The sequence below is a fragment of the Eublepharis macularius genome, chromosome 18 (genome assembly GCF_028583425.1).
Source record: "Eublepharis macularius isolate TG4126 chromosome 18, MPM_Emac_v1.0, whole genome shotgun sequence".
In the NCBI taxonomy this organism is placed as follows: Eukaryota; Metazoa; Chordata; class Lepidosauria; order Squamata; family Eublepharidae; genus Eublepharis; species Eublepharis macularius.
The window spans coordinates 14,266,905-14,294,469 of NC_072807.1; the positions used below are offsets into that span (position 1 = coordinate 14,266,905).

The 27,565-nt window shown below is 49.7% G+C and overlaps 1 protein-coding gene across 1 annotated transcript in view; it reads right to left on the minus strand.

Annotated features, from left to right (window-relative positions):
- CORO2B (coronin 2B) overlaps positions 1-25,414 on the minus strand; it is an 85,522-nt gene extending 60,108 nt beyond the window's left edge. The window contains exon 1 of the mRNA XM_055002880.1: positions 25,259-25,414. Within this exon, the coding sequence (XP_054858855.1) occupies positions 25,259-25,273 (15 nt within the window). The 5' untranslated portion in view covers positions 25,274-25,414. The remainder of the gene's footprint in view (positions 1-25,258) is intronic.
- Positions 25,415-27,565: the final 2,151 nt, after the last annotated feature.

Below are 27,565 nucleotides of genomic sequence, written 5' to 3' on the forward strand. Positions count from 1 at the left end.
AATCAAATCAATCAAATCACTTCTCTGCCTATCGAATGTGAAGGAGCAGGTTTGGGGTGGGGGGAGCTCTGGCCTTACCCCAACAAGAGGCAGCTCTCCGAGGCAATCAGCACCCTTCCCAAAGCGATTCAAAGTCTAAGGAACACCAAACTTTGGAAACGTTGTTTTTTTGCAGAGGGTTAGAAGTAACTGAAGGACAGACGGTTGCTCGTGGTGTGTTATGTCCAGACCATTTTTGATCCAACGGGGTTTGTGGGTTTTTTTACATGGGCACAGCAATCTGAGGGACCAGTGGAGTAAAAGGAAGTACAATTCTGCACAGAGCTGTTCCAATCCAAGCTCCTTGATTTGAATGGGCTCGGGTGCGCATAAGGTGCTGTCAAGCCACAGCTGATTTACGGCGACCTTGTAGCGTTTTCAAGGCAAGATGTGGTTTGCCGATGCCCACCTCTGCAGAGCAGCCCAGAACTCCCTTGGTGATCTCCGTCACGTACTAACCAGGGCTGATATTGTTGTGCGTCCGAGATCCAATGTGGTCGGGCCGGTCTGAACGGACTGAGACTACAGTAACTCTGCATAAGGCTGCACTGCTAATGGGCAGGCCTAAGATGACTCACACCCCTCTGAGACAGAAGTCTTAGAACTGCATTGGCAGCCTCTCAAACAACAGTCACTTTTCATCCAGCGCAACTTAAGCAAACTCATCTCAAGCACGTAAGTTAGCGTTGCCAGGTCCCCTTACCCTCCCAGCGGGAGGGGCGGGACCCGGCACTTACCTCATGCCGTGGTTGTGTTTCTCTTCGCATGCATGTGCTCCTGGCATGGGCGTGATGACATCACTTCTGGGAAGTGACGTCATCACGCCGGCTGCAGGTGTGCTCCCACGCTTTGCACAGGGCTAATTCAGGGGCCAAAACTGACCCCAGGGAAGCAGAGGAGCAGGCCTTCAGGAAGTGATGTTGTCACACCCTCCAGGAATGCGTGCACTGCGTGAGCTCCTGGGATACCTGCCGGTGATGGGCAACCTCTGGGGGGCTTGCCACCTCCTGCTGGTTGCTGGCGGATCAGTGGCAAACCCCAAGGAGTTTGCGTGCCACTGGTGGGGACTCGGAAACCCTAATATGAGTAGTTTAACCAAAATTAGGCGGCCACTACACCAGGGCTCACAGTCATGTAACCCCACTGAAATCTTCCTGCGCACTCAAAACAACAAATTAACAGCATAGTAATATCCTTTGGGGGGGGAAAGCTTTGGTCACAGCAGAAGTAACTGTTTGAAATAATATCAAACGCTTTAAAACCTACCGTGCCGCCTGCTCCCACAACATCCATAGTAATGCCACCTGACCGATAAAATATGGCAATAATTCCTCCTGCCTGTGATAATGCTTGCGCATGAGCCCATGTAGGGAAGGCCCCAGTCAACACAGGTAAGCAATAGGAGGCACTCAAAGGAGAAAAGGTAAGGTCCCAGACAAAAAGACTCTCCTCTTAAATTTCAAACATATAACAGCAATTTTATACTAAGATGTAAATGTGCAAAAGTGCCCTCAATCATAAATATACAAAATATTATTCCGATTACATATATCACAGTCAGTCCTTTCTAGAGTTAACGTATACGAACTGCTGTAGAAACATATTGTCACTTTGGTAACGACTATACTGTCATATAGACTGGTGTACTGGGACATTTGGTTTTGTATTCATTTCCAGATTTACTGGTTATGTAAGTGTTTATTTAAGAATGTGGATTCTGGTTGCCTTGTATTTTTGAAAAATTGGTACTAGTAACAATATCTGTGCGTTTAGAAAGGACTGGCTGTGATATATGTAATCGGAATAATATTTTGTATATTTATGATTGAGGGCACTTTTGCACATTTACATCTTAGTATAAAATTGCTGTTATATGTTTGAAATTTAAGAGGAGAGTCTTTTTGTCTGGGACCAATCAACATAGGACAACGGCACCTGGACCCCGCTGCTAACCCCCCCCCCATGTCCATGGGCTGCTGTGAACAGCGTTCTGCCCGCTTCTTGTCAGGGGCCTCCACAGCCCAATGAGTGAAAGGGCTACACGTGATGCCACCGCAAAGATGCTGAAGGCAGCTTCCAAGTTGACACAGAACAATACATAGAATTACACCTTGATAAAGCAACTGATAACCACAGTGGGGAGGGAATCCCATTGTCCTCATTGCCCCATCTTTGGTGGCTGCCTTCCCTTCTTCAGAAGACACGGCAGTCACAGCACAGCCTCCAAGAAAGGTGATGTGGCTCTCTCTTCCTCCACGGCTGAGACAGTGGCTAAGCCCACAGTCACTCAGCGAGTTTCAAAGCTCAGTGGGGATTCGAACTCGTATCTTCCCTTCTCCGAGACCAACACTCTAACCACTATACTATACAGGGTCTCCCCAGGCATTGGTCTGAACCCAAACCCAGCCAGCAAAAGAGCCAGGGCCGGGGATGACAGCCTGCAAACAACCTCTGCGGACATGCAAAGCAGCTCACGATTAAATTACAATTTAAAAGTTACAGTCCTGATGTGTCAGGTGGGCAGCCCCGTCGGTCTGCAGCGGAAGAGCAGGACTCAGGTCCTGTAGCCCCTTAAAGACCAACACCCGGGATATCTAGTACTGACGTAACTATAACAATAATTAATACTAAAATGCAGCAGCAGCGATTAGAACAACACAAATTAAGAGGCAAGAGCAGCACAGTTTCCATTAACCAAAGGGCATCAGGAGAGAAACAAAACCTCTCACCCCCCAAGATTAGACTTCAACGTGGCTCCTGAAATATATAACAATGACGGTGCCAGGCAAACGTCCCCTGGGAAGGAGTTCCATGAATGGGTGCAACCACTAAGAAGGCCTTCTCTGATACCTGCAATTTTTAGTTTATATTTAGATATCAATACCTTGCTTTTCTCCCTCATGGTGCCAAAGCAGCTCACGCCATCAGCCTTCCCTCCGTCAAGAACACAGACAGTGCATGCAATGTTTTGCCCCAGTCTGTAGCTGGCACTCCAGTGGCAAAGCTGTGAGCAAGTGCCTCCAGCAGCTGGCATTGCTCTGCTCCAGGAGGTCTCGGAGTGCTCTCCACCTTGACCTTGGGCAGCTCTGATGTTCTACCATTACTGGATCCAGACCCTGCTGGATTCCTGCCTTCTGCTGCAGAGGGGTAGGGGGGGCCAAGCATTTTGCCCTTGCTTTCAACCAGAGTCTGTAAGTTGGCTCTCTGGCAGGAGAAACACTCAGCTGATGATGAGTCGAGATTGGCGCCTGACAGAGTCAGGAAAGGAGTGTAACTAAGAGTCTCTCTACACGAGGTGCCTCGGTGCGTGTTGGTCAAGTGTACGGAGAAGCCATGTTAGCTGGGAAGCGTAGTTTTAAAAGACAGAGCAGGCAGAGATCGCTGCTCAGAGGGTTTGTTAATTTCATCTTCGTCTCCCCAAAGGCTCTGTCAATATCACCTCCCCAGTCTAAAACTGTGTGGGATAGCAATTAGCAGGCAGCGAGGAATGGAAATGGGCTGGAGCTGCCTTCCAGAGCCAGGTTTGGAACTGGAGAGGTTAGAATGGGCTGAAGTTTCCCTTCTGGCATTTCACAGTCCTTTCACGTAGCTCCAGTGTAGAGCAAAGCCTTTGCCCAGCTGCCATCTCTGTCTTTTTAAACTACTCTTCCCAGCTACCATTGCATCTCCTGACACGTGTTCTTCACATGTCAAAGGTCTTGCATAGAGAGAGACTAAATTCTACTCCTCTCTGCCATGTCCCCAGGACCCCCCTCCCTGGCCACACTGGCAGAGCCTTCATGGAGCAAGGGGTTCAGGGGCAGGGCTTTCCCATCCAGAGGGCATAAGTTGGGGGTGGAGCAATGTGGATGTCCATGCCGGGTTTTAGAAACGTAGAAACACAGAGCTGGAAGAGATCCTGAGGGTCATCTAGTCCAACCCCCTGCACAATGCAGGGAATTCACAGCTACCTCCCGAGGTGCGTTTGGGGCTTAAGAGTATTCCCAGCCCTGAGAACAGCTCTGTGAACCAGCCCTCCCTGGCAGAAAGGATGGGCATGTGCTGGCTGCCCTGCAGCAGAGCCACTCTGGAGCTCATTGTGCAGAACAGTCTTGGTTTCTCGCTGCCTGACAGTTGCTCAGCGTCTGAAAAGGGTTCCCAGCGGAGCAGGAGAAGGATGGACGCTTGCTGAAAAGCTGCTTTGTGTGCATGATGCCAAGGGGCTCCTTGTGTTTGAGAGGGCCAAGCACGCACCCGGCCATGTGACGGGAGGGAGACAGCCATCATTCAACGATAGCTGCAAGAAAGGCAATGCAAACCGCAAGCCGAGGTCGGTCATTTGGCCAAGCTCCCCAAGTGACTGCTCGGGGGGGGACAACACGGCAGGCACGGAAGGAGGGCAGGAGAGAGACCTGTCGCAGCAACTCCAGCTGGGTCCAAGCCAAGGCCCTGTGGGGCTAGTGGTGGTGCAGCCCCATAAGGGGAGGGGTGCACCTTGCTTGGGGTGCCCGAATACCTCCGTTAAGAGCTACCACTGCTAAGGACAAGAGGTGGGGTGGCATGGACCTGCTTGCCCTTGGGCTCGTTCTCCAGGCCCGACCAAGGGCTACTGCAGAAGACAAGACCATGTCACCCCTCGGGCTGGATTAGCCAGGATCAAAGGAAGGAAGCCCTAAGGCGGCAGATCCCACGGCCCTCTGCCAATCCCTGAAGACGCTGGATAGGCCCTAGAAGTTGCCAGGAGCTTTCAGAAGAGCAGAGTCAGGCCAAACGGACTGGAGTTGACACCCAACAGGGGGCAACTCTTGGCGGGAGGTGGTGCCCCTGGTACCACATATGCATGCGCAAAGTGCACGGATGCTCCCAAGGCCAATGATGTCACTTTGGGTCAGCTGGAACAAGGGGGGAGTTTTTAAAAGTTTATTTTTATAAATGTTTTATTGATTCTCCATACAAATAGAAAATAAGAAAAAAGGAGAAAAAAGAGTGAGAGAGGGAAGCAAGAGGAAAGAGAGGGGAAAAATACACACAGAATTCATTAGGCTTGCTTATATCAACATTCCAGTTCTCCACATCTCATACTTTATCCTAATACATAGTTGACTGTGATTTTTGATATTTCATATCATATTGCCTTACTATGTTTTAGTCTCTCTATATTTATCTTTAATCCATTTGTAGAAGGGAGTCCATGGCACAAAAAAGTCTTCCTCCATTTGCCCTTTCATTAATGAAGTTAGCTTATCCATTTCCGCCCTGGGTGAAAATGGTCACATGGCTGGTGGCCCTGGTCCATGCCGAGTGGTGCAGAGGGCAATCTAAACTCCCCTCTGTCTGGAGGTCAGGGGGCGGGGCCACTAGCCATGTGACCATTTTCAAGAGCCTCCGGAACTCCGTCCCCCCGCGTTCCAGCTGAAAAAAAGTCCTGGTTTCAGAATACGAAAGCATCTCTGCTCAGTACTGCAAAAGGGCAACTGAGTCAGGGAGAGCAACTGGGCCCTAAGGCACTAGGAAGACGCAGCATGGGACTTTCTGTGCAATCCTGAGCACAGTTAAGGCCTTCTAAGCCCCCTTACTTCTGCAGAAGGACGTAACTCTATTTAGGATTGCACCTAATGATGTTCAGTGCAGCCTCATGAGCAGAGCAGGACAGCTGCTGCCCTTCCATTCTGGACTCTGGACACAAAGGAACTCCATTGCTGAGGGAAAGAGATCATGCATCCTCTTTGCCTGGACCAAACAACACCAAGAATCCAGCTGGCAGGCCATGGGAATTCACAGCACTCCTCTTGCCAAAATAGTAAAGAGTCCAGTAGCACCTTTAAGACTAACCAACTTTATTGTAGCATAAGCTTTCGAGAACCACAGCTCTCTTGGTCAGCTGCATCATCAGCTTTCGAGAACCACAGCTCTCTTGGTCAGATGCATCATCAGCTTTCAAGAACCACAGCTCTCTTGGTCAGCTGCATCGTCAGCTTTTGAGAACCACAGCTCTCTTCATCAGATGCATCTGATGGAGAGAACTGTGGTTCTTGAAAGCTGATGATGCAGCTGACCAAGAGAGCTGTGGTTCTCGAAAGCTGATGATGCATCTGACCATGAGAGCTGTGGTTCTTGAAAACTTATGCTACAATAAAGTTGGTTCTTCTTAAGGGTGCTACTGGACTCTTTACTACTTTGCAACTACAGACTAACACGGCTAACTCCTATGGATCAATGACCTCTTGACAAAGCATCTCCTCAGGGTGCCCCACTTTGTGTTAAATCCTAAAAACATGTTACTATATATCTTACCGAGTAACATGGCAAAAATACATCACAATCTATTTAAATGTATGGTGATAGTGGTGAGAGTAGTATAATGCAACAAGAAAGGCAGAATCCTGTCCAGATTTGACAGAATGGATTAATAAACTATATGAATGGCAAAATTAACATCTTATATACATAATAGGCCAATCCAAGAATTTCAGGAAAAATTGAAATCTTTTTTTAAATTATGTAGCTGAAAATTAAGAGAAACTATGAACAATTATCAGTACAATGGATTAATTAAATTAGTAATTTCAAACGTTGAATATAAAATGTTGAATGTAGTGTATTTTAATGCAAGTAAGTAAAGGGCGGGAGGGGGAAAACACCCTGCCGTTTATACATTCTGTTGTTTATAGTTGCCTCTGACATATAATTATGTTATGTAATTCCTTGTTTCCTTTTTCTATCATTTCTTACTACTATTTTGTTTTTCCAAAATAAAATATATTAAAAATAAAAAGGTGTCCCGTCCCCATTGATATCAGGTGGCCAGCTAAAGAGAGAGAGACAAGCCAGGCACGTCTGACTTGGTGGGGGGCAAAGTGGAGTCTTCCGTTCTAGGGGAGGAAAAACCACATAATCACTGCTGGACTGAAAGCAATCTCTTGCTCTCCCCCCCCCACAAAGGGGAGAATTTTATCCGGTTAGATTCACAGCCAGCGGCAACTCACTGGCCTTTGCCCACTGCCAAGCGGTGCCCACCGCTGGCTGATTTTGCTGTCTGTTGTGTATCAGAGTTGCTTTCAGACCAGCGGAGAAAAGCTCCTTCTGGGATTGTTTGTCCCCTGCTTACATTATAAGCTGATCAATGAGAGAAAAAGCTTTTGAGAGGCCAAAAAGAAGTGTTTTTTTTAAAAAAATCTGGCTTGATGCAGTGAACAGACTGGCCTGTTCCAGAAGGATTATCTTATTGCCACCAGGAGGGAAACTTGCCGGAGGAGACAGAAAAATAGAGTTGGTGCAAACAGACCGCTTATCTGCATCTCTTGAATTCAGATTGGGGCAGCCGCTTTAAAAAGCACCATGTGCTTGGGAGGATTGGCAGGAAATGGAGAGGACTTATTTATTCCTCCCAAATGGTGGAAAGAAGGCAAGATAGAAATTGGGGGAATAAATAAACACCCCATGGCAGTTAAAAAACTCCCAGGCTGCTCCTGCCACGCACATTTCCCCCACGTAGTTTACTGACTTCTTTTGTCTATATGCTGCTTGTCTTCCCAACTAGGACCCAAAGCAGCTTACAGCATTCTCTTCCATTTTATCCCTGAGAGGTTGGTTAGGCTGAGAGCACGTGATTGGCCCAAGGTCCCCCAGCATGCAGAGCAGGGATTTGAACCTGGGTCTCCCATATTATAGTCCTTGGAAAGACACACACAGACCACGGTGATGGAAGTTTGAAATGCCAAATTGTATGCCCTCCAAGGCTTCTCAAGAGGGAAAAGGTACACTTGTTTAATGGTCGGGATTAGAGATGGGCACGAACCGGGGAAAAACCGAACCATGCAGTTCGTGGTTCGTCAAATTTCATGAACCACAAACTTTCACGAACCTGCCCCTGGTTCGCGAACCGGTTCATTTGGTTCGTGAAAACGTCACATCCAGGTCAGAAAATCATCACTTCCAGGTCAGCAGAAGGTCACTTCTGGGTCAGCAGAAGGTCTGCAGGAAGTCCATCCCGTGTTGCCTAGGAAACTGATTAACTGGCACCAGGCTGGCTGCAGTCATGAACCAAAAAACGAACCAGCCTAAAAGTGTGTGGCAGTTCATCAGAAATGGGATCTGACGAACCATGGTTCACGAACCACAAACTGGCTTGGTTCGTGCTTAATTTTGGTTCGTATTTCGGTCCATGCCCATCTCTAGTTGGGATTTGGAGAGTGGAGAGTGCCCTCAAGTCATAGTTGACTTTGGGCGACCCCTAGTGGGGCTTCCATGGCAAGAGACTAACAGAGGTGACTTGCCATTGCCTGCCTCTGCAACCCCGGTCTTCGTTGGAGGTCTCCCATCCAATTACTAACCAAGGCCGACCCTGCTTAGCTTCTGAGATCTGACAAGCTCAAGCTCACATGGGCTATCCAGATCAGGGAGAATTTAGGGTTGGCTTATAGAACAGTTGCTCTCTATTGCCATACAGTAAATATCCTGTGTGTTTTGGTTGGAAGGCCTGAGCTCAGAACACATTCAGCCTCAAGAGTTATATTCTGGAAATATAAAGCTCACATATATAACAGGGCCCCTGAGCAGGTACAGAGTATCTTTCCCTCAGCATTGGATATGTAGAAGGAGGCCCACACACCAGTGATTCAAGCCCAGCAGGTGCTGTTCCAAACTCACGTGACCTGAGGCGAGCCACCTTCTAGAAATCAAGCACTGCTTTGCGCCCTCCGTTGCCCCAGAAGAGAGGACAACAAATTCCTCAGGGATTTGTGATGTGACAGCCAGATGCTCCACCAGCAGGAAGCAGACGTGACCCAGTCTCCAAACCCCACCCTAGCTTGAAAGTCTCTGCAACCAGGCCTGCTGTTTCTTCCACGTGAGCACATGGCCTCGAGTGACCAAGGGACCACACAAAGGAGGCGTCTTCTGGCATGCTGAGTGTTATCACCAGGGCTTTTTTTTTCAGGGGGAACGCAGGGGAACGGAGTTCCAGAACCTCTTGAAAATTGTCACGTGGCTGGTGGCCCCGCCCCCTGATCTCAAGGCAGAGGCGAGTTTAGACTGCCCTCCGCGCCGCTTGGCCATGCTGCGGGAAAACTTTGGGGTGTGCAAGAAAAGGCTGAAGCAGTTGAGAGACATCCAAGAGATTTACAAAATCAAGCATGGGGTGGAAAAAGAGAATATTTTTCACTCTCTCTATATTTTGGGCTCACCCTATGACATTAACCAGCAGTAGATGCAGGAGAGACCCTTCCCCCAAGCCCCATAATCCAAAATTAACCTGTAGAATTTACTGCCACAAGGTGTGGCTGTGCTTAACACGACGAGATTGGCCCTAGTGGCTAAGAGTGGATTCGTTCGGTATTATCCCCGTCTCTTTATTAACATGCCCCTGGCCCGGTTTTGGAATCAGCTAAAAGCTCAACCGGACTTCTTATCATTCAGCGTGAGCAGAATTTACCTCTCTGCCCTCCATTTCTGCCTGTCTGCGTAATCATTGAACGTCAACCTTGAGGTTCCTGAAAATGGCGTAGAGGCATAGACTATATTCACGCTATGTCCCTTGTTCCATTTACATGTTCCACTTTTCAAAGTGCTTCACTTAAAATTACCCTTCGCTAGTCTCCCTGAATGCCCTGACCTGGATAGCCCAGGTGAGCCTGATCTCATCAGCTCGCGGAAACTAAGCAGGGTCGGCCTCGGTTAGTAATTGGATGGGAGACCTCCAGCGAAGACCAGGGTTGCAGAGGCAGGCAATGGCAAACCGCCTCTGTTAGTCTCTTGCCTTGGAAGCCCCACTAGGGGTCGCCAGAAGTCAGCTATGACTGGACGGCACTCTCCACTACTTCAATCTCCCTGAATAGCACTTCACAAGCCCGTGCTTTAAGGGTTCGCTTTGGGCAGGTCTAGGAAGTAAAAACGGCCCTGGGGCAAGCCAAGTGGAGGGACCCCTGCTGTGCTACAAGTCAGCACTGGAAGGGCTCACCTAGTGCATCCCCCCCCCAACTGAAAGCAGCCCAGGAGACCATTGGTGAGCTGGCTCCACTTACTGGGGCTGGTGAGAGGGATGGGCCAAGCAGGGCCTGAGGTTCAGCAGAGTTGCGGGGGCTCAGCTCCGCTTGCCCCTGGCCCCTTGGGAAATTCCCCTGCAAGTTAAATAGCCAATGCTGCCCCAGCTTCAGGGTGGATCAGGGTCTTATCACAACCCAGGGGCAAGGTGAGGGACCCCTGTAGCACTGCCAGAGCTTAGCTTGGCATCCCCTTGCGAGAACCCACCAGGATTTCCTTAGAAACTCAGAGACCAGCCTGCCTCTGGATTGCAGGACCCCAGAGAATCTAGACACCTTCCATCCATCCTTGACTGCTTCGCTGCTTCAAGGGCAGGACTCAGTAGTTCATATCTCCCTCTTCCCCTCCCTTCCTGATGCCAGCAGGAATATCTCCAAGCAAGAGGCAGAACGGGCAAAATGTACTCGGTACCATCTGGGGCCGCACAAAAAGCTTGAACTGGGACTTTGAGACAAACAGACACATACACACACACACACAAAACCTTTAGCAATACCTTTCTATTGCATTGTCTTATGGTTGATTCATGCATAATACCTGCGATGAAGTCAGCCAACTGCAGGCCAGCAAGCATTCAGTATTCAAGAGACATCAAGTATGAAGTGGCCTGAACCGTCTAAGGAGGGAATGGCTCCTGCCAGATTCTCTAGTATTCTTATAGCTTGGGAAAGGGACAGCGCAAAATGGTATTCTCAACTCCCTCGCGCACCCTCCTGCTCCTGGGCTCTTATTTATTTGCTTTGACTTAAAAAGAGAGAGCACGTAAAGACCGATGCCAAATCCTCGGCGAGATCTGAGATTCTGAGCTTGAGCCATTGTGTGTAGAAGAGAGGAATATGAATGGCCATCAGCCCGATTCTGATCAATCAGCTCCTTCCCTTGAAACTAAGTAGTGTGTTTATTCCAGCTGAAAAAATGTGCAAATTAGCAGAGGCACAAAGCCCGTGTGTGTGTGTGTACAAACTGATTTGCAACTGCTTAAAAATTTAGAGAGGAATATGAGACCTTGGCTGTGCAAGACAGGCACCGGTTTGCTGTTTCATTCGATTCGTAAGCCACACACTTCCTTTTTAATATTTCACAACAGAGGGGAGAGATTGGACAGCTAATGCTATTATTGTTGCGCACAGATAATCTTAAGAGAAATCATTTTTAATTACTCCCCCACCCCACCATCACTGCTTCCCTGCAGGTCTCTTACTCAAGCAATATGCAGTGGACTGTTCTATTCTTCTGTCCCAAAGTTGATCCTTTATGGGGAGGGCACTGGGGCAGAGTTCTGGTACACTGGCGTGGGTTGTCCACCCAGCCCCCAAATGGGATCAGACAGATTAATCATTACGCTGCAAATGCAACAGCATAAGGCGTAAGGCTCATTAGGGTTTCTACTGCGACGCACTTATCCGGCAGCTCCCCCATGCACAAGCTCCCCTGCTGTCCTTCCATCTAGATAAGACAGATGTGGACACCTTCCTCAGCCCAGCTCACCTCCTCCATCCCGGTCACCTTCGTCACCATCGCCGAAGCGCACAAACCCCAGTGTAACTGTGTCACTTGCACAGCCCCTGGAACACTGACTTCTGTGCTCCAGAGCTCCTGAGCCAGTCTTGGGCTCAGACCCCAGCCAGTGCAACTCCCCAGCCGAAGGGGCTGAGGATGGGAAAACAGCCCGCCCCCTCCCTTCTTGGCGCAGGCTTGGTGGATTTCCTCCACTCCTGGACAATGTTTGCATTTTATTCCCTTCCCTTCCTGACCATCCCTCTTGTAGATGTTGTGAGAAGGCCTGCAAGGATATCCCATGACCTCATCCTCACTTCTGAAGCTGCTCCCTCCGCTCCAGTTGGCTTAGAATTAACTCAGCACTTATTTAAATGAGCTGGATTTGCATACTTGCAAATCAATCCCAAGCTGGCCAAAGAGGTTTTCGAGTCAAGACGTTCAAATGCCGTGCGTGCTGGGGGAGGTGGGGGTGGAGAACGCAGCAAGGGAGACAATGAGTGGATGGTTGGCTGGAGATGTTTTCTGGGTGACAGCTGTGGGCAGCTAGCAAGTGCCAAGATGGGATTCTCTCTTCCGCCTATCTGGTGCAAGGTTGCCCGGTTGCCCCCAATTCTGCAGCCTTTGGCACTGAGTGGACCGTTCCTCCACTTTCCTCAGCCAAGCTGGGGCACGGCATGGGTTGTTTTGTGCACTGAACACCCACAAGGTCAGAGATGCTCGGCTAGAACACACACCTTGCATCGAAAGGCATGAAAACAAAAAATCTCCTCCCAGGGACTTTGCTTTTGGACTGCACAGAAGCGAGCCAAGGATTGTCCTTTGGAAAGGAACACAGCAGACCCAAGACAAAAACGTTGCCAGCCAGCAAAAAGCATCATCCCACACAGCCCAAGTGGCTGGGGCAGCCATCGTGGCCGAGAGGTTGTTGCAGAGTTCCAGGTAGCTGCCACACAGGGGGCCAAATACCCAAACACGACCTCCGGCCTCACAGAAATAGCCTTCTTTCATGTATGGAGCATGTTTGCATGGATCAGGGCCCTTTGGTGCTTAGTGGCTGTGAGCCAGGAAGCTCCCATTTCAAATCTTCCCTCTGCTGTGAACTCAGTAGGTGGCCTTAGGAGCACACCACGGTTTTCTCAGTCCTCTGCCCCTTATTTGTACTACAGCATGACACTGGCCTGCCTTACAGGGCCGTTGGACAGATTAATATAGAGATAATTTCCACGCCAACTATGATCATCACTAGTGCTGACCTAAGTAGACCAATCCAGGTACTAAAAGGTGTTCACTCCAACAGAACAACTCCCCACCCATCCCCAAAATTGGTGATCTGCAGAGGGCCAAATAGCTCAGCTTCCAACTTCATCCAAGAAAGGACGCACATTTATTTCACATGTTTATTTGTGTTGCGCGGCATTTCCCCCCCTCCAAAGTGCTGCCCTTCTAACCTTCATGCACTGGGTCTGTGACAGAGTTAATGAGGATAATCGGTAACCCAGTTCCTATAGCAACGCTATGACTTGGCAGCCGAATGCACAACCACGCTCAGAACGTGGCCTTCTGCATCTCCAACCTGAGCAGAGCCGTGGCTCAGTGGTAGAGCACCTGCTTGGCCTGCAGAAGGTTAGCAAGCAGAAGAATTCAAGACCACCTAACGACAACCACTTCACTTGTAAACATTCATATATTCAATACAATAAATATAAATTGCCAATATTTGTGCAAATCATACAATATTCAATACCCATTCATTATTCAATGTTGTATCAATACATTTATACAGTCTTCATTGCAAGACCCATAAAGTGCCAGAGAAGCAATATAAGTGGCCAGGGAAGCACTATAGGTCATGCAGCCTTCGCTCGATGTAGCATCTGACATTAATGCAATTGATGGTTTAAGTGCAAGTCAAAAGTGGATGAAGGAAACGTCGGAGTGTATATATACCATCTTTGAAAAAGGGATTCCAGAAACAGGATTCTTCACCGGCTTTCCCGTCAGATGGATATTGCTCTTCTCATGATTCATGACCTATAGTGCTTCCGTGGCACTTTATGGGTCTTGCAACGAAGACTGTATATATGTATTGATGCAACATTGAATAATGAATGGGTATTGAATATTGTATGATCTACACAAATATTGGCAATTTATATTTATTGTATTGAATATATGAATGTTTAAAATTGAAGTGGTTGTCGTTAGGTGGTCTTGAATTCTACTGCAGAAGGTGCCAGGTTCAATCCCCGGCAGATTCTCCTGTTAAAAAAGGAGTCGGGTAGTGGGTGAAATAAAAGATCTTTCTCTCTGAGATCCTGGAGAGCTGTGGCCGGTTAGACTAGACAAAACTACTTGATAGACTGAGATTCAAGTGTAGTAGCACCTTAAAGAGTTTCCAGGATAGAAGTTTTCAAGAGTCAAGCTCCCTTCATCAGATACAAGAAGGCATGCGGATCCGAGCCTTTTTATCCCTGTCAAAAGTAGTAAGAAGTAAGATAAGATGCGGAGGTTCCGTGTGAAATGCAAGTAGTTTTGATTAGAGCCTGATAGACCAAGGGCCTCATCCAGAAGATGGCAGCTTCATGTGCTTCTGTGTGTGTCTAAGGAAGGTCCACAATCCACATGACACAGCACAGGCAGCCACTCTGGTAGCAGGACAAGGGAAGGCATCTCTTCTCCACCAGTGGGAGGCCCCAGAAAGAGCTACGGCCTGGCTCAGTACAAGCACTTCCAGAGGTTCATCTAGCTCAGGAGGTCTCACAGTAACCTTCCCATGCATTGCAGCCAAGTGGTGAAATGGCACGACTAGGGTTGCCAGTTCTAGGTTGGGATACTCCTGGAGATTTGGGGCTGCTACCTGGGGAGGGCAGGGTTTGGGGAGGGGAGGGACCTCAGCAAAGTATAATGCAATAGAGATCACAACCCAAATCAGCCATTTTCTTCACGGGAACTGATTTCTGTTGCCTGGAGAGCGGTTGTAATTCCAGGAGATCTCCAGCCACCACCTGGAGGCTGGCAACCCTAGCTCGAGGATTTCTGTTGTTGTCTATAGTATACCATAGAGTATGCCCTCCAAAGCTGCCATATCCTCCACGGGCCCACGGATCTCTGTAATCTGCAGATCAGCTGTAATTCCAGGAGAACTGCAGGCCGCCTCACTTGTGTCCAGGCCCCAAGGCTAACAAATTTCTGCCAGTGTAGATCTCCCCTACTGTTAGGGAGGATTTTTTTAAAATAGTACTCTGCTTCCAATTTATAAGTTCCCTACCACCACTAACCCATATATATTTCAAGACACCAAACACGTTGAATACAGAGGAAAAATTGGTTTATGTCTTACATGGAATAACCCCAGACTCTGCCTCCATTAGGGGGATACATGTATATAGACTAGTAGCAGTGGAGGGCCTTATATACCTTTCAGTACTGATTGTTTACAGAATAATTGCTATTTGTTTACAGAATAAAAGATCAGAGGTTAGGATGAAATCCTGTCAAAATGATGCATTTTCTCAGAGAACATGGCATCTGACAAGTTTGAATGATAAATGAATTATACAAACAATTGAGAAGCTGGAGCCCTGTATCTGATATTTTCCTTGGGAAGGAATTCATTCAAGGTTAAATCTTACTTTATTTAATTAGAATAACCAAAACAACAGTATGTTTATATGTTGCCCAGTGACCTGTCTCACCCAGAGACAGGATCTTAACACTAGAACAAGGCCTTTCTTTACTTGTTTACATTCTTCTGTGTGCTGGTAGATAGAATGTATGCTCAGAATAAGATTTTATGAAATGGGGCCTAAAAATTCCCTAACACCTATACTAGCCAGTATCTTGCTTAGAGCTGCTCTAGCACTGTGGTTAAGTGGTTTGGCTGTGAACCAGCACTTTATTAGTTCGAACCCCACTACTGCCATAAACTCAGTAGGTGGCCTCGGGTAAGCCAGTCCTCTCAGCCCAGCTCCCCAGAGGTATTGTGAGGATAACAACACTAACTTGTTCATTGCTCTGGGTGGGGCATTAATCTGTCTAGAAGAGCGGTATATAAGGGCAGTTATAATTATTATTGTTATTGTTGTTATATGAATGGAATATGGTTTGCAATTCGTTTGGTTGCACAAGCAACTCTTTGCAATTTAAGTCAACCCTTTCACATTCGTCCATGCACTTACTAAAGGCTGAAAAGGAGAGAAACAGCCAATATGGGGCCAATGCCATCCAATCTTGCAGTGACTGAATGGCTTCTTCCACAAGCCCAGCTGGGGATCTGGGCCTCACCGAAATCAGAACAAGTCAAGCGTTGATACGTTTAGCAGCTGGCAACAGGAAGAAAAATGTCCTTCCCCTTTGAAAAAAAGTTCTCTTTTGGAAACGGTTTGGTAAACTGTGCTAATGATCCACTCATTCAAAAAAAAAGCGTGCGCAGTCTGGCAAGTGAAACTGCTGCTGTGGCAACGCAGGAGGCAGGAAAGGGTTAACATTACGGCCAGCACTGAAGACCTTCCTTTGAACGGATTGGTTCAAAACTGGGCATGTAAAAAACCAAACAGGGGAAAATATAAGATGAAAAGGGGATGGTGAACCACTAAGGATATTGTCTCCCAAGCCAAATGTAACATTCACAGCATGCTTATAAGGCGCCCCAAGGCTGGAGGGCGGAGGAGTGGAGACAGGTGACAATTTCTTTCCAGGCTTTTGAAGGCGGTATGAAGAAGACTGTCGCTCTCCCAGGTATTCAACTTTTGCCTTTTGGCAAACAGGATTAGCAAGTTATCAGCCTGATCGGACACTAGAGTAGGGAAGAACAAACATGCATGGAAGTCACAGTGCTTAAATCAGCACCAGCTTGCTAAGCACACACACACACACACACACAATTATTTGCCTCTAGCCACAGTGACCTTATTTTCAAGGGCATCCACAAAGCAACCACATATAATCTGACAGATGCCCTTCCAAGATCATGTCCAAGAGAGTCATTCCAGCACTTCCTGATTGATATGCAGCAAGGGACCATGGGGCACGGCTCTCGGAAAGCACAGCACATCAGCTAGGGATAGTAAAATGTTTTTCCCGGCTACAGTCTGTTGTATTCCCAAAGACCACAAAGTAAATTACAGGGAGCAGATCTTAGTGGATATTACACATTTCACACTCCAAGGCCACACCGTACCCCAAAGCTGCTGTTTATAGCACGCTGGCACTTGGAGACTGAAACATGTGGATACAGTAAAAAACACATGGCAAGCCACGTCAAAAGCATTGTGAGAGAGAGGAAATGGAGGGGAAGGCGGAAGGGCAGAGGGGGCAGTCACCCAAGTATTCTTCCCCAACACCTGCAGAAGACAAATGCCTTTGGGAACTGCAGGATCGACCCCAGTCCCTTTCCTTTGGGACAGAACTCTACCAATTTGCAAAAAACTAAACCCAGAGCATGCAGGGAGAGACGAGCGCATGACAACCGCATGGGATCCATGTCAGTTCCCACATGGAATGTGCACTTCAGCTGGCTGCATTAGACGAAGCCAAAATTTAGAGTGGAAAGGAGCAAGAATCCAGTAACACCTCTAAGACTAACAAAATTTGTGGTAGGGCGTGAGCTTCCGTGAGTCACAGCTCACTTCTTCAGGTATCTGACGAAAGCTCATACCACTACTACAGACAAACACAGCTAGCCATCTTGATCTATCTCCAAAATTTACAGTACACACATGAATGGATGGAGCTGCCTTGTACTGCCCTTGGTCCATCTAGGTCAGTATTGCCCTCTCAGACTGGCAGAGGCTTGCCAGGGTCTCAGGCTTTCTTATCACGTTCCACCTGGTCCTTTTAATGGGAGATGCCAGGTAATGAACGGGGTAGGGGGCCTTCGGCTCTGCCCCTGAACCACAGCCCCTCCTCGCAGTAGCCTTCTAGACATTTCCCATTTTCCCTGCTTGCGCGCACATCCCCAGTTAACCCCAGGCAACGCCATTTCCTTTCTCCCTTCTACACATAAAAGTTCATAATAAAATCTGAACAGCCCTGGAGAGAGGAAGGAGAATTGTTCTGCCCTGTGAAATATTCTGCCCAGAATGTATGGGGAGGCATAAACGCCCTGTGGAATCTGGGTTCTAATCTCTGCCCGTGTCTAAGAGCTAAGCTACAAGAGACGAATTACACGAGGACGCACACGTGAAGGGAGTCACAATGCTAGCCAGGAAGCCAAGTTTTCAAAGAGATTGGAAGGTTCTGTCAATTGCCCCTCTCTTCAAAGCCAGCAAAGATCCTTTCTCAGAGGGTTTGCTAATTTCCTCTTTGCCTCCCCAAGGCTCTGTCAGTTTTACCTCCCCTTCCAGGAGGCAAAGAGGAAATAAACAAACTCTCTGAGGAGTGAACTTTGCTGGCTCTGAAGAGAGGGGAAATTGACAAGAGCCTTCCTATCTCATTGAAAACTCGGCTTCCTGGTTAGCAGAGCCAGTTTGGTGTCATGGTTAAAAGCACGGGACTCTAATCTGGAAAACCCCCACTCCTCCACTTGAAGCCAGCTGGGTGACCTTGGGTCAGTCACAGCTCTTCCAGAGCTCTCTCAGCCCCACCAACCTCACAGGGTGTTTTGTTGTGTGGATAATAATGACATACTTTGTAAACCGCTCTGAGCGGGCATTAAGTTGTCCTGAAGGGTGGTATATAAATCAAATGTTGTTATTACTTTTATTATTATCTGTCTTTTAAAACTCAGCTTCCCAGCTAACATTGCAACTCCCTTCACGTGAACGTCCTCGTGTAATTCGTCTCGTGTAGTTTAGCCCTCAGGTATAGAGAAAGCTGAACAGAGGCCTTTCTCCACGCAGTCCCTCCCCCACTTTTGCTATACAGCGAAAGGCTGTATAGCAAAAAGGCCTCTCCCAGCTGAATGGGAGTGCATTGATTCTCTTCCCAGGGAGAATGCTGTCGCCCCAGGAGACAGTGTGCCTATTCTCTGAAAATTCACAATGGTCCAGTCAGGGCCAATGAAAGAGGGGCAAGAAGTGAAGGATTGTACCAGGTCCCCTAAGCACAAAGTCCTGCCCTCAGTGCCATAGGCAGGCAGGTGCTGAGACAGGGAGCGGAGTTGCGATTTGTACCTCGCACACAGATCTGTGCATTATCACCTCAAACCAACTCTGGTTGCTCGAAAAACCTCCTAGCTATGTACACCTTTAAGCTTCATCGTTGTCTCTAGGCCTGGCCTTCTGGGAACAGGTTCTGTACCAAACCCCGTCACCAGTAGAATCTCCAGGTGGACACACCCTCAGGCTCAATATACAGAAATCAAGCAAGGCAGGTGTGGTAGAAACATTCAGATGGAAGCAAGAGACCGCCCCATCCATCGCCCGCCATTCAAATTCACAGCTGGAAGAGTTAGGCTGAGAGTCCATGGCCTGGAGAAAGTCACAGATGTGCGACATTACCAATATCTTTGGGAGGGGCCACAGCTCAGTGGCAGAGTATCTGCTTGGCATGCAGAAAGCCCCAAGTTCAATCCTCGGTGCTGGAGAGTGCCCCCAAGTCATAGCTGACTGATGGCAACCCCTGGTGTGGCTTTCATGGCAAGAGACTCACAGAGGTGGTTTGCCATTGCCTGCCTCTGCAACCCTGGTCTTCGTTGGAGGCCTCCCATCCAATTACTAACCAAGGCTGACCCTACTTAGCTTCTCAGATGTGATGAGATCAGCTCACCTGGGCTATCCAGGTCAGGGTTCAACCCCCGGCATCTCCCGACAAAAAGACCACAAAGTCATTTGATGTGTAAGACCTCAACTTGAAACTTTGCAGAGCACCTGCCAGTCTGAGTGGACAATACCGACCTTGACAGCTCAGTGGTCTGATTCAATCTAAGATAGCTTCAAGTGTGTGCTCACAGGTGAACACACAAGTTCAAATCCTTATAGCTGGAGTGAGTGCAGAAAGAGTAAACTTTCTACACGGTCTGAACTGTCCATGCACTGGCCTGCATCAGTCAAGAAACCAAAGGAATTGAAGTCAGCTGATTAGATAGACATATTGAGATATTAAAGAGTCCAGTAGCAGCTTTAGGACTAACCAACTTTATTGTAGTGTAAGCTTTCGAGAACCACAGCTCTCTTTGTCAGATGCATCTGACAAAGAGAGCTGTGGTTCTCGAAAGCTTACGCTACAATAAAGTTGGTTAGTCCTAAAGCTGCTACTGGACTCTTTTCTATTTTGCAACTACAGACTAACACGGCTGACTCCTCTGGACATTGAGCTATTAACAAGGTAGTCCTAAACAGAATCACTCCCTTCTAAGCTCCCTGAGCTCTGATCTAAGTAGCCCAGGCTAGCCCAATCTCATCAGATCTCAGAAGCTAAGCAGGGTTAGCTTTGGTTAGTAACTGGATGGGAGACCACCAAGGAAAATCAGGGTGACTATGCAGGGGCAGGCAATGGCAAACCACCTCTGTTAGTTTCTTGCCTTGAAAACCCCAGCAGGGGTCGCCGTAAGCCAGCTATGACTTGATGGCACTTTCCACCACCAACTCCCTGAGTTCAATGGGCTTAGAAAGGCATAACTCTCTTTAGGATTGTCCTGCAAGTACTGCATCATATCCATGGAACTACATTGTGGAGCTGTAAAGGAGAATGCTTCTTAGGACATAGGGGTTAAGCCACGTCTGCCTCGAGCAGGACTCCAGAGCAGTAGCACCTAAAAGCCCCAAACAAACAACCTCCTTCCTTCCATAAGGAGAGATCCAGCAAAGCAATGGCTCACTCCTCATGGGAGTAAAAGGGAGGAGCATCTTGCCCCTAAGGCTTGCTTCTCGAGCTTCTGGCCTGCAAAGGAAGAGCATAGCATGCTATCTGTTTTCTCAACAAGAGACCAGTCTACTTTTTAAAATTTATTGCCGGATCTTGGCCACAGGCAGAGAATCACCACTGCCCGTCATCCGTGCGAGATGCATGGCCGCCTGATCGTCTCTAGTCAAAAGCCTTTATCAGAAAGAAAAATTATTCTTTGCACTTGAAAAGGAAAGCTGACCTGCCTAAGGCTGTAGATATGTTGGGTTTTTTTTTAAATGATGCTGTTAGATCAGCTCAGTGAGCAGATAGACATTGATGGATTCGTACAACTATGGGGCAGACCGTGATGTCACATGCGCGGTTTCTCTGAATACATTTTCCATTCACGTGAGTCACGGTATGGATCCCCACGGTAACAAATCCGATTTGACATAACTCGGCAAGCCTCTTTGTTCCATCTGATTCCATCTGACGTGGGGGCAACATGGGCCAGATGATTTGGTGGTGGGCCCGGAGCAGAGTTCTTGTCTTTGGATTCCAAATGTGTTCAACTATGTCAAAGCAAAGGCCCGGTTTGGAGCCGCTTCTCATCCCAATGACTTGCATGTGTGAATGGACTGCACATGCAAAGATATAACACTGCAGGCTTTTCAAGATAGAAAAGAGCAAGAGCACAGGAGCACCTAGAAGACTAACAAACTTTGTGGTAGGGCATGAGCTTTTGGGAGTCACAGCTCACTTCTTCAGATAACAAGAGTCCAGTAGCACCTGTAAAACTAACAAAATTTGTGGTAGGGGATGAGCTTGCGTGAGTCACAGCTCACTTCTTCAGATACACCTAGAACGTGAGCCCATCTGTCCTTATATCTCAGAGAGTGGAGAAATGTGAGATGGACTCACATTCAAGCAGTATCTGAAGAAGTGAGCTGTGACTCAAGCAAGCTCATCCCCTACCACAAATTTTGTTAGTCTTACAGGTGCTACTGGACTCTTGCTCTTTTCTACTGACACAGACTTTTCCTTTATCTTCTCCCGTCACCTCCAAGCCAGTGCTTTTCAGTTGGGCTGCCAGTCCAGCATACTGAGTCAGAGTGCAGAAAAACCAAGCCGTGGGTGTGAACCCACCCTGGTGAGAAACACCTGCATGTGTGAACTTGATGGCGCTTGAAGCCATGGAACAGTTCTGGGGTAGCCTTTCAACGAGGGCAAATCAACGCTTGGTGTTGTAAGATATGAACATGCACGGGAGAGCTAGTCTCTTCCCCTCCCCTCTAGGAGGTTTTGCCAACCCAACAGTGGGTTGAAATCTGTAGTTTGTATGAGCCAATCTGCGAATTGTCCTTCAGCCTCCCCCATTCTCGCGTTGCCATACCAACCATCCCTCCCAACAGCCGTGTTTCCCTCGGCAAAGTGGAAACCGACTCCTTTCTTTTCCTCCCCCCCCACCCCCAAATGCTGCTCTTTCCTAGGAGATGCAGGACCGTCCACGGTGTCACAGACTTCTTTTTATGCCCTTCAGAGAAATCCGCAGCTGGAGAGTGAGGCGCCTGAGGGATCGTGGATGAACTCAGGGGCAGGCGGCCTGTTCTCCTCACCCCTTCCCAGCCCCGGAAAGATCTGCTTCACAGATCTGTGGGTTTCCGCAGCAGCCATCTCGACCCTGTCAGCTCTGCCTGACGCCCGAATTCAGGAACAGCCTGAGGGGAAGCTGTCAGGCAGACTGGCCGCTGAATGGAGCATTTGATAAGGTCGAGTTGGAGGCGGGGAGGGGGAAAGAGAAAAGATCGTGGAAGGAAACCGCTGCTGTTGGGAAGATGGAATTGTAGAAGAAAAGCCACGAGGGTGCAAATCTTTCTGGAAAAAATCCAGGAGCTCTTCCCCTAATTCCTCCAGCGTGAGCAGGAGGCGAATTAGCTCTGTCCCATCCTGGAAAATATCTGTGGGTATGAAGGCGAGGCTGGAGAGGAGGATTTGCACTGCTGACCAGGCCCAGAAAATCTGTGTCTAGAAGGAATATGACAGCAGAGCAGCCACACGGATATCAGGCATAATCCTGCACCTCCCCCCACCGTCCCCCCAATGGTCCACATTTTCCTACCCCCATTCATGTCACACGAACATGTTAGAATTATCGGGGTGGGGGAGGGAAAGATACTCTGCACATGGTCTGGGGCCATTTCATCTAGCCTTTCCTATAACAGCTGCCCAGAATGGACTCTGGAGAGCCCAGAAGCACCCGGGCTCTGCAGAGAGCATTCAGCGGCTCCATATATGGCATGACGTGGATCGCACATGCAGGATAAATAATCAGATGGTTCTTGCTGGAACCTCTCCCCTCCCGCAACCAACACAGCCGCTGCCATTTTTTAACTTCGGAGATCTCCTCTAATGAGCTTCCGCCGCAGCCGTTCTTTTGTGGTAGGAGATTCCAGGTAACGCCAGGTATTTTTAGCACCTGCACTGTCATCCCACGGCCAAAGCTGGATTAGGCAGCACTGACATCAGTGGCACCTCGACCTCCTTTCACCCAAGGGAAGTGTTGCAGTGACAGCCAACGGATGCCCACCCAAGTACTTTTTGTTGTGTGCCCATTTGGTTCAGAAAATCAAAATCACAGTGAGATGCTACTGGGGACATCGAGGGCCATTCGTCGTCTCCTTCTTTTCTGTACCCAACCGGGTCTATGCCAAGCGGCCAGCAGTAGCAGCAGCAGCAGCACAGGAGCAGGGGATGGGTGACGTTGGGCACGTCTGGTTCAGTGCCCCCGGACAGCTCTGGGCTACGCTGCTTGCTTTGCCCCTGGGACTTTCTGATGGGCCAACCCACCCCTGGCAATGGTTCATAAACCCTCCCCTCTCAAGCCACAATGCTGTGTGCAGTACTTTGTAAGGAAGACCCATGGGACTCAGTGAGCCTTCTAAATAAGATGCTAAGAGCAGACCGGCTATAAAAGTGTTTTCAGTTAAGGAACTTGCCATACTCCAGTGCACCAAGCAGCAGCCTGTCTGGATAAATATGAACTCAAGAATCACCGTTTAGAAAAAAAAAAAGTAAGCACCTGTATTTTTAGCTTTTCATTTTGTGCATTCAGAGTTAGATGGTGCCTTATAACCTCAAGGAGAAAAAGCGTTCCCAGAGGTCCGCCTGGGAAGGAAAGAGTTAATGCTTGCACAACATTTTGGAAAAGAAAAACAACATGGAAAATGACCACTTCTATTCAACAAGGAAATCCTTACAAGTCAGCCTATGAAATGCCTCCCTGGGTTTGGCATTGCAAACGGGGAAAGGAATCAGGGCCCTTCTTCATACAGAAGGATTGCATCTCTACTCACGAGCAAGACTTAGGGTATAGTGCACTGGGAAGTTCTCCTGCACAAATAAAGAGGAGATGTGCAAGAATGATCAGAGCATCATAAACCTTTGGGATGGAAGGAGATGTGAATGACCAGGCACGTCCAGCGAGCCGAAAGGAACACAGCACACCTCTTGAGAGGCAGCTCATCTCATCCTCCCACCCCTAGCTCCCACAGGCCAGAAAGCAAGTCCGATAGGTCAGGCTCCAAAATCAACACGCACCCTTCCTGCAGGCCTGTTAAGCCATTCTCTTTGGCTGGGAGTTATTTTAATTTCACACACACACACACACAGAGGACAAGATGAGACACAAGTTTAAATACATCAATCTGTCTTTGCATTCCTCAATTCGGAGCTTTCCATTTTCCAAATCAGGCTAATTTGGGCAATTCTCTATGCCTTCTTGGGGAACAAACACTGCGTGATGTGTATTATATTTACAGATGAGTGATGATGAGTGATTTACATATGAGATTGCCACTCTAAAAAACTGTGACAATTATGTTGGCCCTCCCCACAGGCTTTTCACCTTAGGAGGAACCCTTCAAAGTCATTCCAAAGGGTGCACTGGGCAAAAGAGCTTGAGCAATTGTATCTCACGTGGGATGCAGCAGGTGTCTCCCCCTGGACAATCCAGTCTGACCCACAGATGCACATTATAGATGCACACAGGCCTTAAGCGCATGATTCTGGCAAGGGGTGCTGGGTCCTTCTCACGGGCAGGGGAACCCCTCGATCCTACCGGGGTGCTGCCCTGGAGGGTACCCATTACCCAACATCTGGGGAACAGCTCAGCCAAACCTGTCAAGGCTTCTCGGTTTCTCTCGAGTAGACCGACCGGCTCCATTTATTGCCTCCCCCCCGCCCCCCCGCCCCCCCGCAGCCTTCCTCCAAGCAGCTGGAGCGGCTCAGGCGGTTCTGGCCTCCGCTGTGTTATTATCCTCACAACAACCCTGCGGGGCGAGCGCGCCCGAGAAAGAGCGCGGCCGCTTTCCACCCTCGGGCCGGCCACCCTCCCTGGGGAGAAGCTCCGCTCCGATCGAGGCCCCGGGGAGCCAGGCAGCGCGGAAAGCCGGGCACTGATGGCCGGGGACCTCGGCCGAGGCGCCGCACCGAGGCCGGCGAAGGCGCCGTCGCGGAGCAGCCGGGGAGGTCGGAAGACGCGCGGCGCCTCCACCGAGGCGCATCCCGGAGACGGCGGGGTGGAAATGCCCCAATGCACCGTCGGGGGAACCAGCGACCAAAGCGCGCCCTCCGAGGGGCGCCGAGCGGCGCTTCCCACGTGCGGCGAGGCTGCAAGGGACGCGCGCCCGGGCGCCCCTCTCCCCTCGCCCGCCTTCCACCTGTGGAGACCGCCCGGGCATCGCCCCAGGCGGCCGCCCCTGGTCCGCAGCGCAAAGGGTTAAAACTGCAGCAGATCTACTGCGCAATCTGCGCCCCTGCCCGGGCAAGCCCGGCCCCTCCCGGCGCAGCGCGGCCGAGCCGAGCACAGCCAAGCCGGGCTGCAGGCAGAAGGCAGAGCCGCGCCGCCGCCCGCCCTCGCCTTCCCCGGGCTTACCTTAGTGACAGTCATGCAGGCGCCCGGGGAGGAGTGCGCGCTCGGCAGAAGACGCGCGGCCGGCCGGCCGGGCGGGCGGGAGGGCTGCTGCCTGCCTGCCCCCGATTCAAACCAGAAACGGACGGGCGAGGAGCGGCCGCGGATTGGAGGGGCCGGAGCCGGAGCCGCCCGCGAACGCCGCTGCCGCCGCCGCCGCGCCTGGAGTCTCCCCGCAGAGCGCGCGGCGTCAGCGCTTCCAGGAAGCGCCAAGGACCACCCTCCGCCTTCGCCTCCCGCCTCCGCCTCCGCCCCGCCTCCCGCGCCCTCCGCCAGCCGCGCCAGCCGCATGCGGGCCCGGGGCTGCGGCCGAGCCGGCCGGGCGTCCAGCCCCGCCCGGCGCCGGGGAAGCCACCTGCGCGCCTGCGAGGGAGCCCTCCGCCCTGCGGGCTCCAGGCCCGCGAGGAGAGGCCGGCCCGCGGCCACGTGTCCGTGCCCCCGTGCCTTCTCCAGGCTCGCAGCAGAATCGGCGTGTGAGTTAGAAAGCGGGTTGCTGCGAGAAGAGCGCGCGTGTGAATGCGCCGGCACGGCCCCGCGATTGCAACCCGCTAGAATCCTGTGCCTTCGCTTTTCCGAACAGGGTATAGCGCACATGGGCTGTCTCTGTGGTGGCCCCTGCCTGAGGAGGTCAAGAGAACGCCCCCCCCATCTCCTGTCTTTCCGCAAACCATGCAAAAGTGGATTATTCAAAAAGGATTTTGTATTGTAAGGAAAGGGGGGGGGTGTCTCAGATCTCTGCTGCTGAGTTAGGAGCCATAAACCTCACCACTATGTTATATTGGATTCCTGCTAGTGAACTTGTATCTATTTACCCTATGGCGTTGTTTATGGAAATATCCTTGATATTGGTTGTACTGATCTCACACTGTGTAATCCACCTTGAGTCTCAGTGAGGAAGGCAGACTATAAATGACATACATACGTATATATATATAGGGCTTTTTTCTGGGAAAAGAGGTGGTGGAACTCAGTGGGCAACTCTTGGCGGGAGGTGGTGCCCCTGGTACCACGTGCACGCGCAAAGTGCACACGCGTGCTCCCAGGGCCAATGATGTCACTTTGGGTCAGCTGGAACAAGGGAGTTTTTAAAAGTTTAAATCACCCTCGGTGAAAATGGTCATATGGCTGGTGGCCCTGCCCCCTGATCTCCAGACAGAGGGGAGTTTAGATTGCACTCCGCGCTGCGGCACAGAGGGCAATCTAAACTCCGCTCTGTCTGAAGATCAGGGGGCAGGGCCACCAGCCATATGACCATTTTCAAGAGGTGCTGGAACTCCGTTCCACCGCGTTCGAGCTGAAAAAAAGCCCTACGTACATACGTACGTACATACATACATACATACATACATACATACATGAGAGGGCAGGCATTTAGAGGAGCCTTGACTCGCAACCTAATTGGCAGAATCCGAGGGTTGGGTACAAAGAGTGAGAGGAGCCAAATCCCTGTGGAAGGAGCTGGTTGTTGGAGTCAAGTGTGCCGCCTTTCCTGCGGGATGGAGTTAGACCAGCTAGCTAGTTTCCAAGCAGCACTGATTGCCCAACCTGTTTCAGGACAGCCCTCCAAGCCTGGCTCAAGGTGTGCCTGGATCCACGTATGCCTGGCTCAAGCATGGCAGCTTGGTTCATGGTGCAGCAGTTCTGCCCATGCCCAGGCTGAGAGGGGCGGGGCTAATGGCTTCAAAGACCCTGCTGCTGTTTGGCCCTGTTTGAAAGCTGGCACCTTAGCCTGGTCTCAGCGAGCAAGTCTGCTCTTGCCAGTTAAAAGCTAAGGGAGCAGTCCTAAGAACATCTCTTCAGATTTCCCATTCTATTCAATGGGGCTTCCTGGAAACTGTTCCAAGAATTGCAGCCTTGAGAGTCTCTCTATACAAGATATCTTACACAGGGACGCTCAAGGGAAAGATCTTACACTTGTTCTCCCATTGTGGATACACACGCACTGCTAGGGAGACAGAGGGCCAAGCTAGAAGTGACGAATTATACTTGAATGGCAAGTGAACAGACTCAATGTGTATTCCTCCCTGTTCGCTTGCACTCCACTTGCACTCTGCTCAATCACTACGTGCAAGTAGAATGCAAATGAACAGGGAGGAATACATGTGAGTCTATTCACTTGCCATTCACGAGTAATTCGTCACTTCTAGCTTGGCCGAGTATACTTGAATGTAAGACCACACAGAAAGGAAGTTACTTGAGTGTCCCATGTGAGATGTCTTGTGTACAGAGACTCATCAGCTCAGTGGAGAGCCTCCATGATCAGAGGGGACG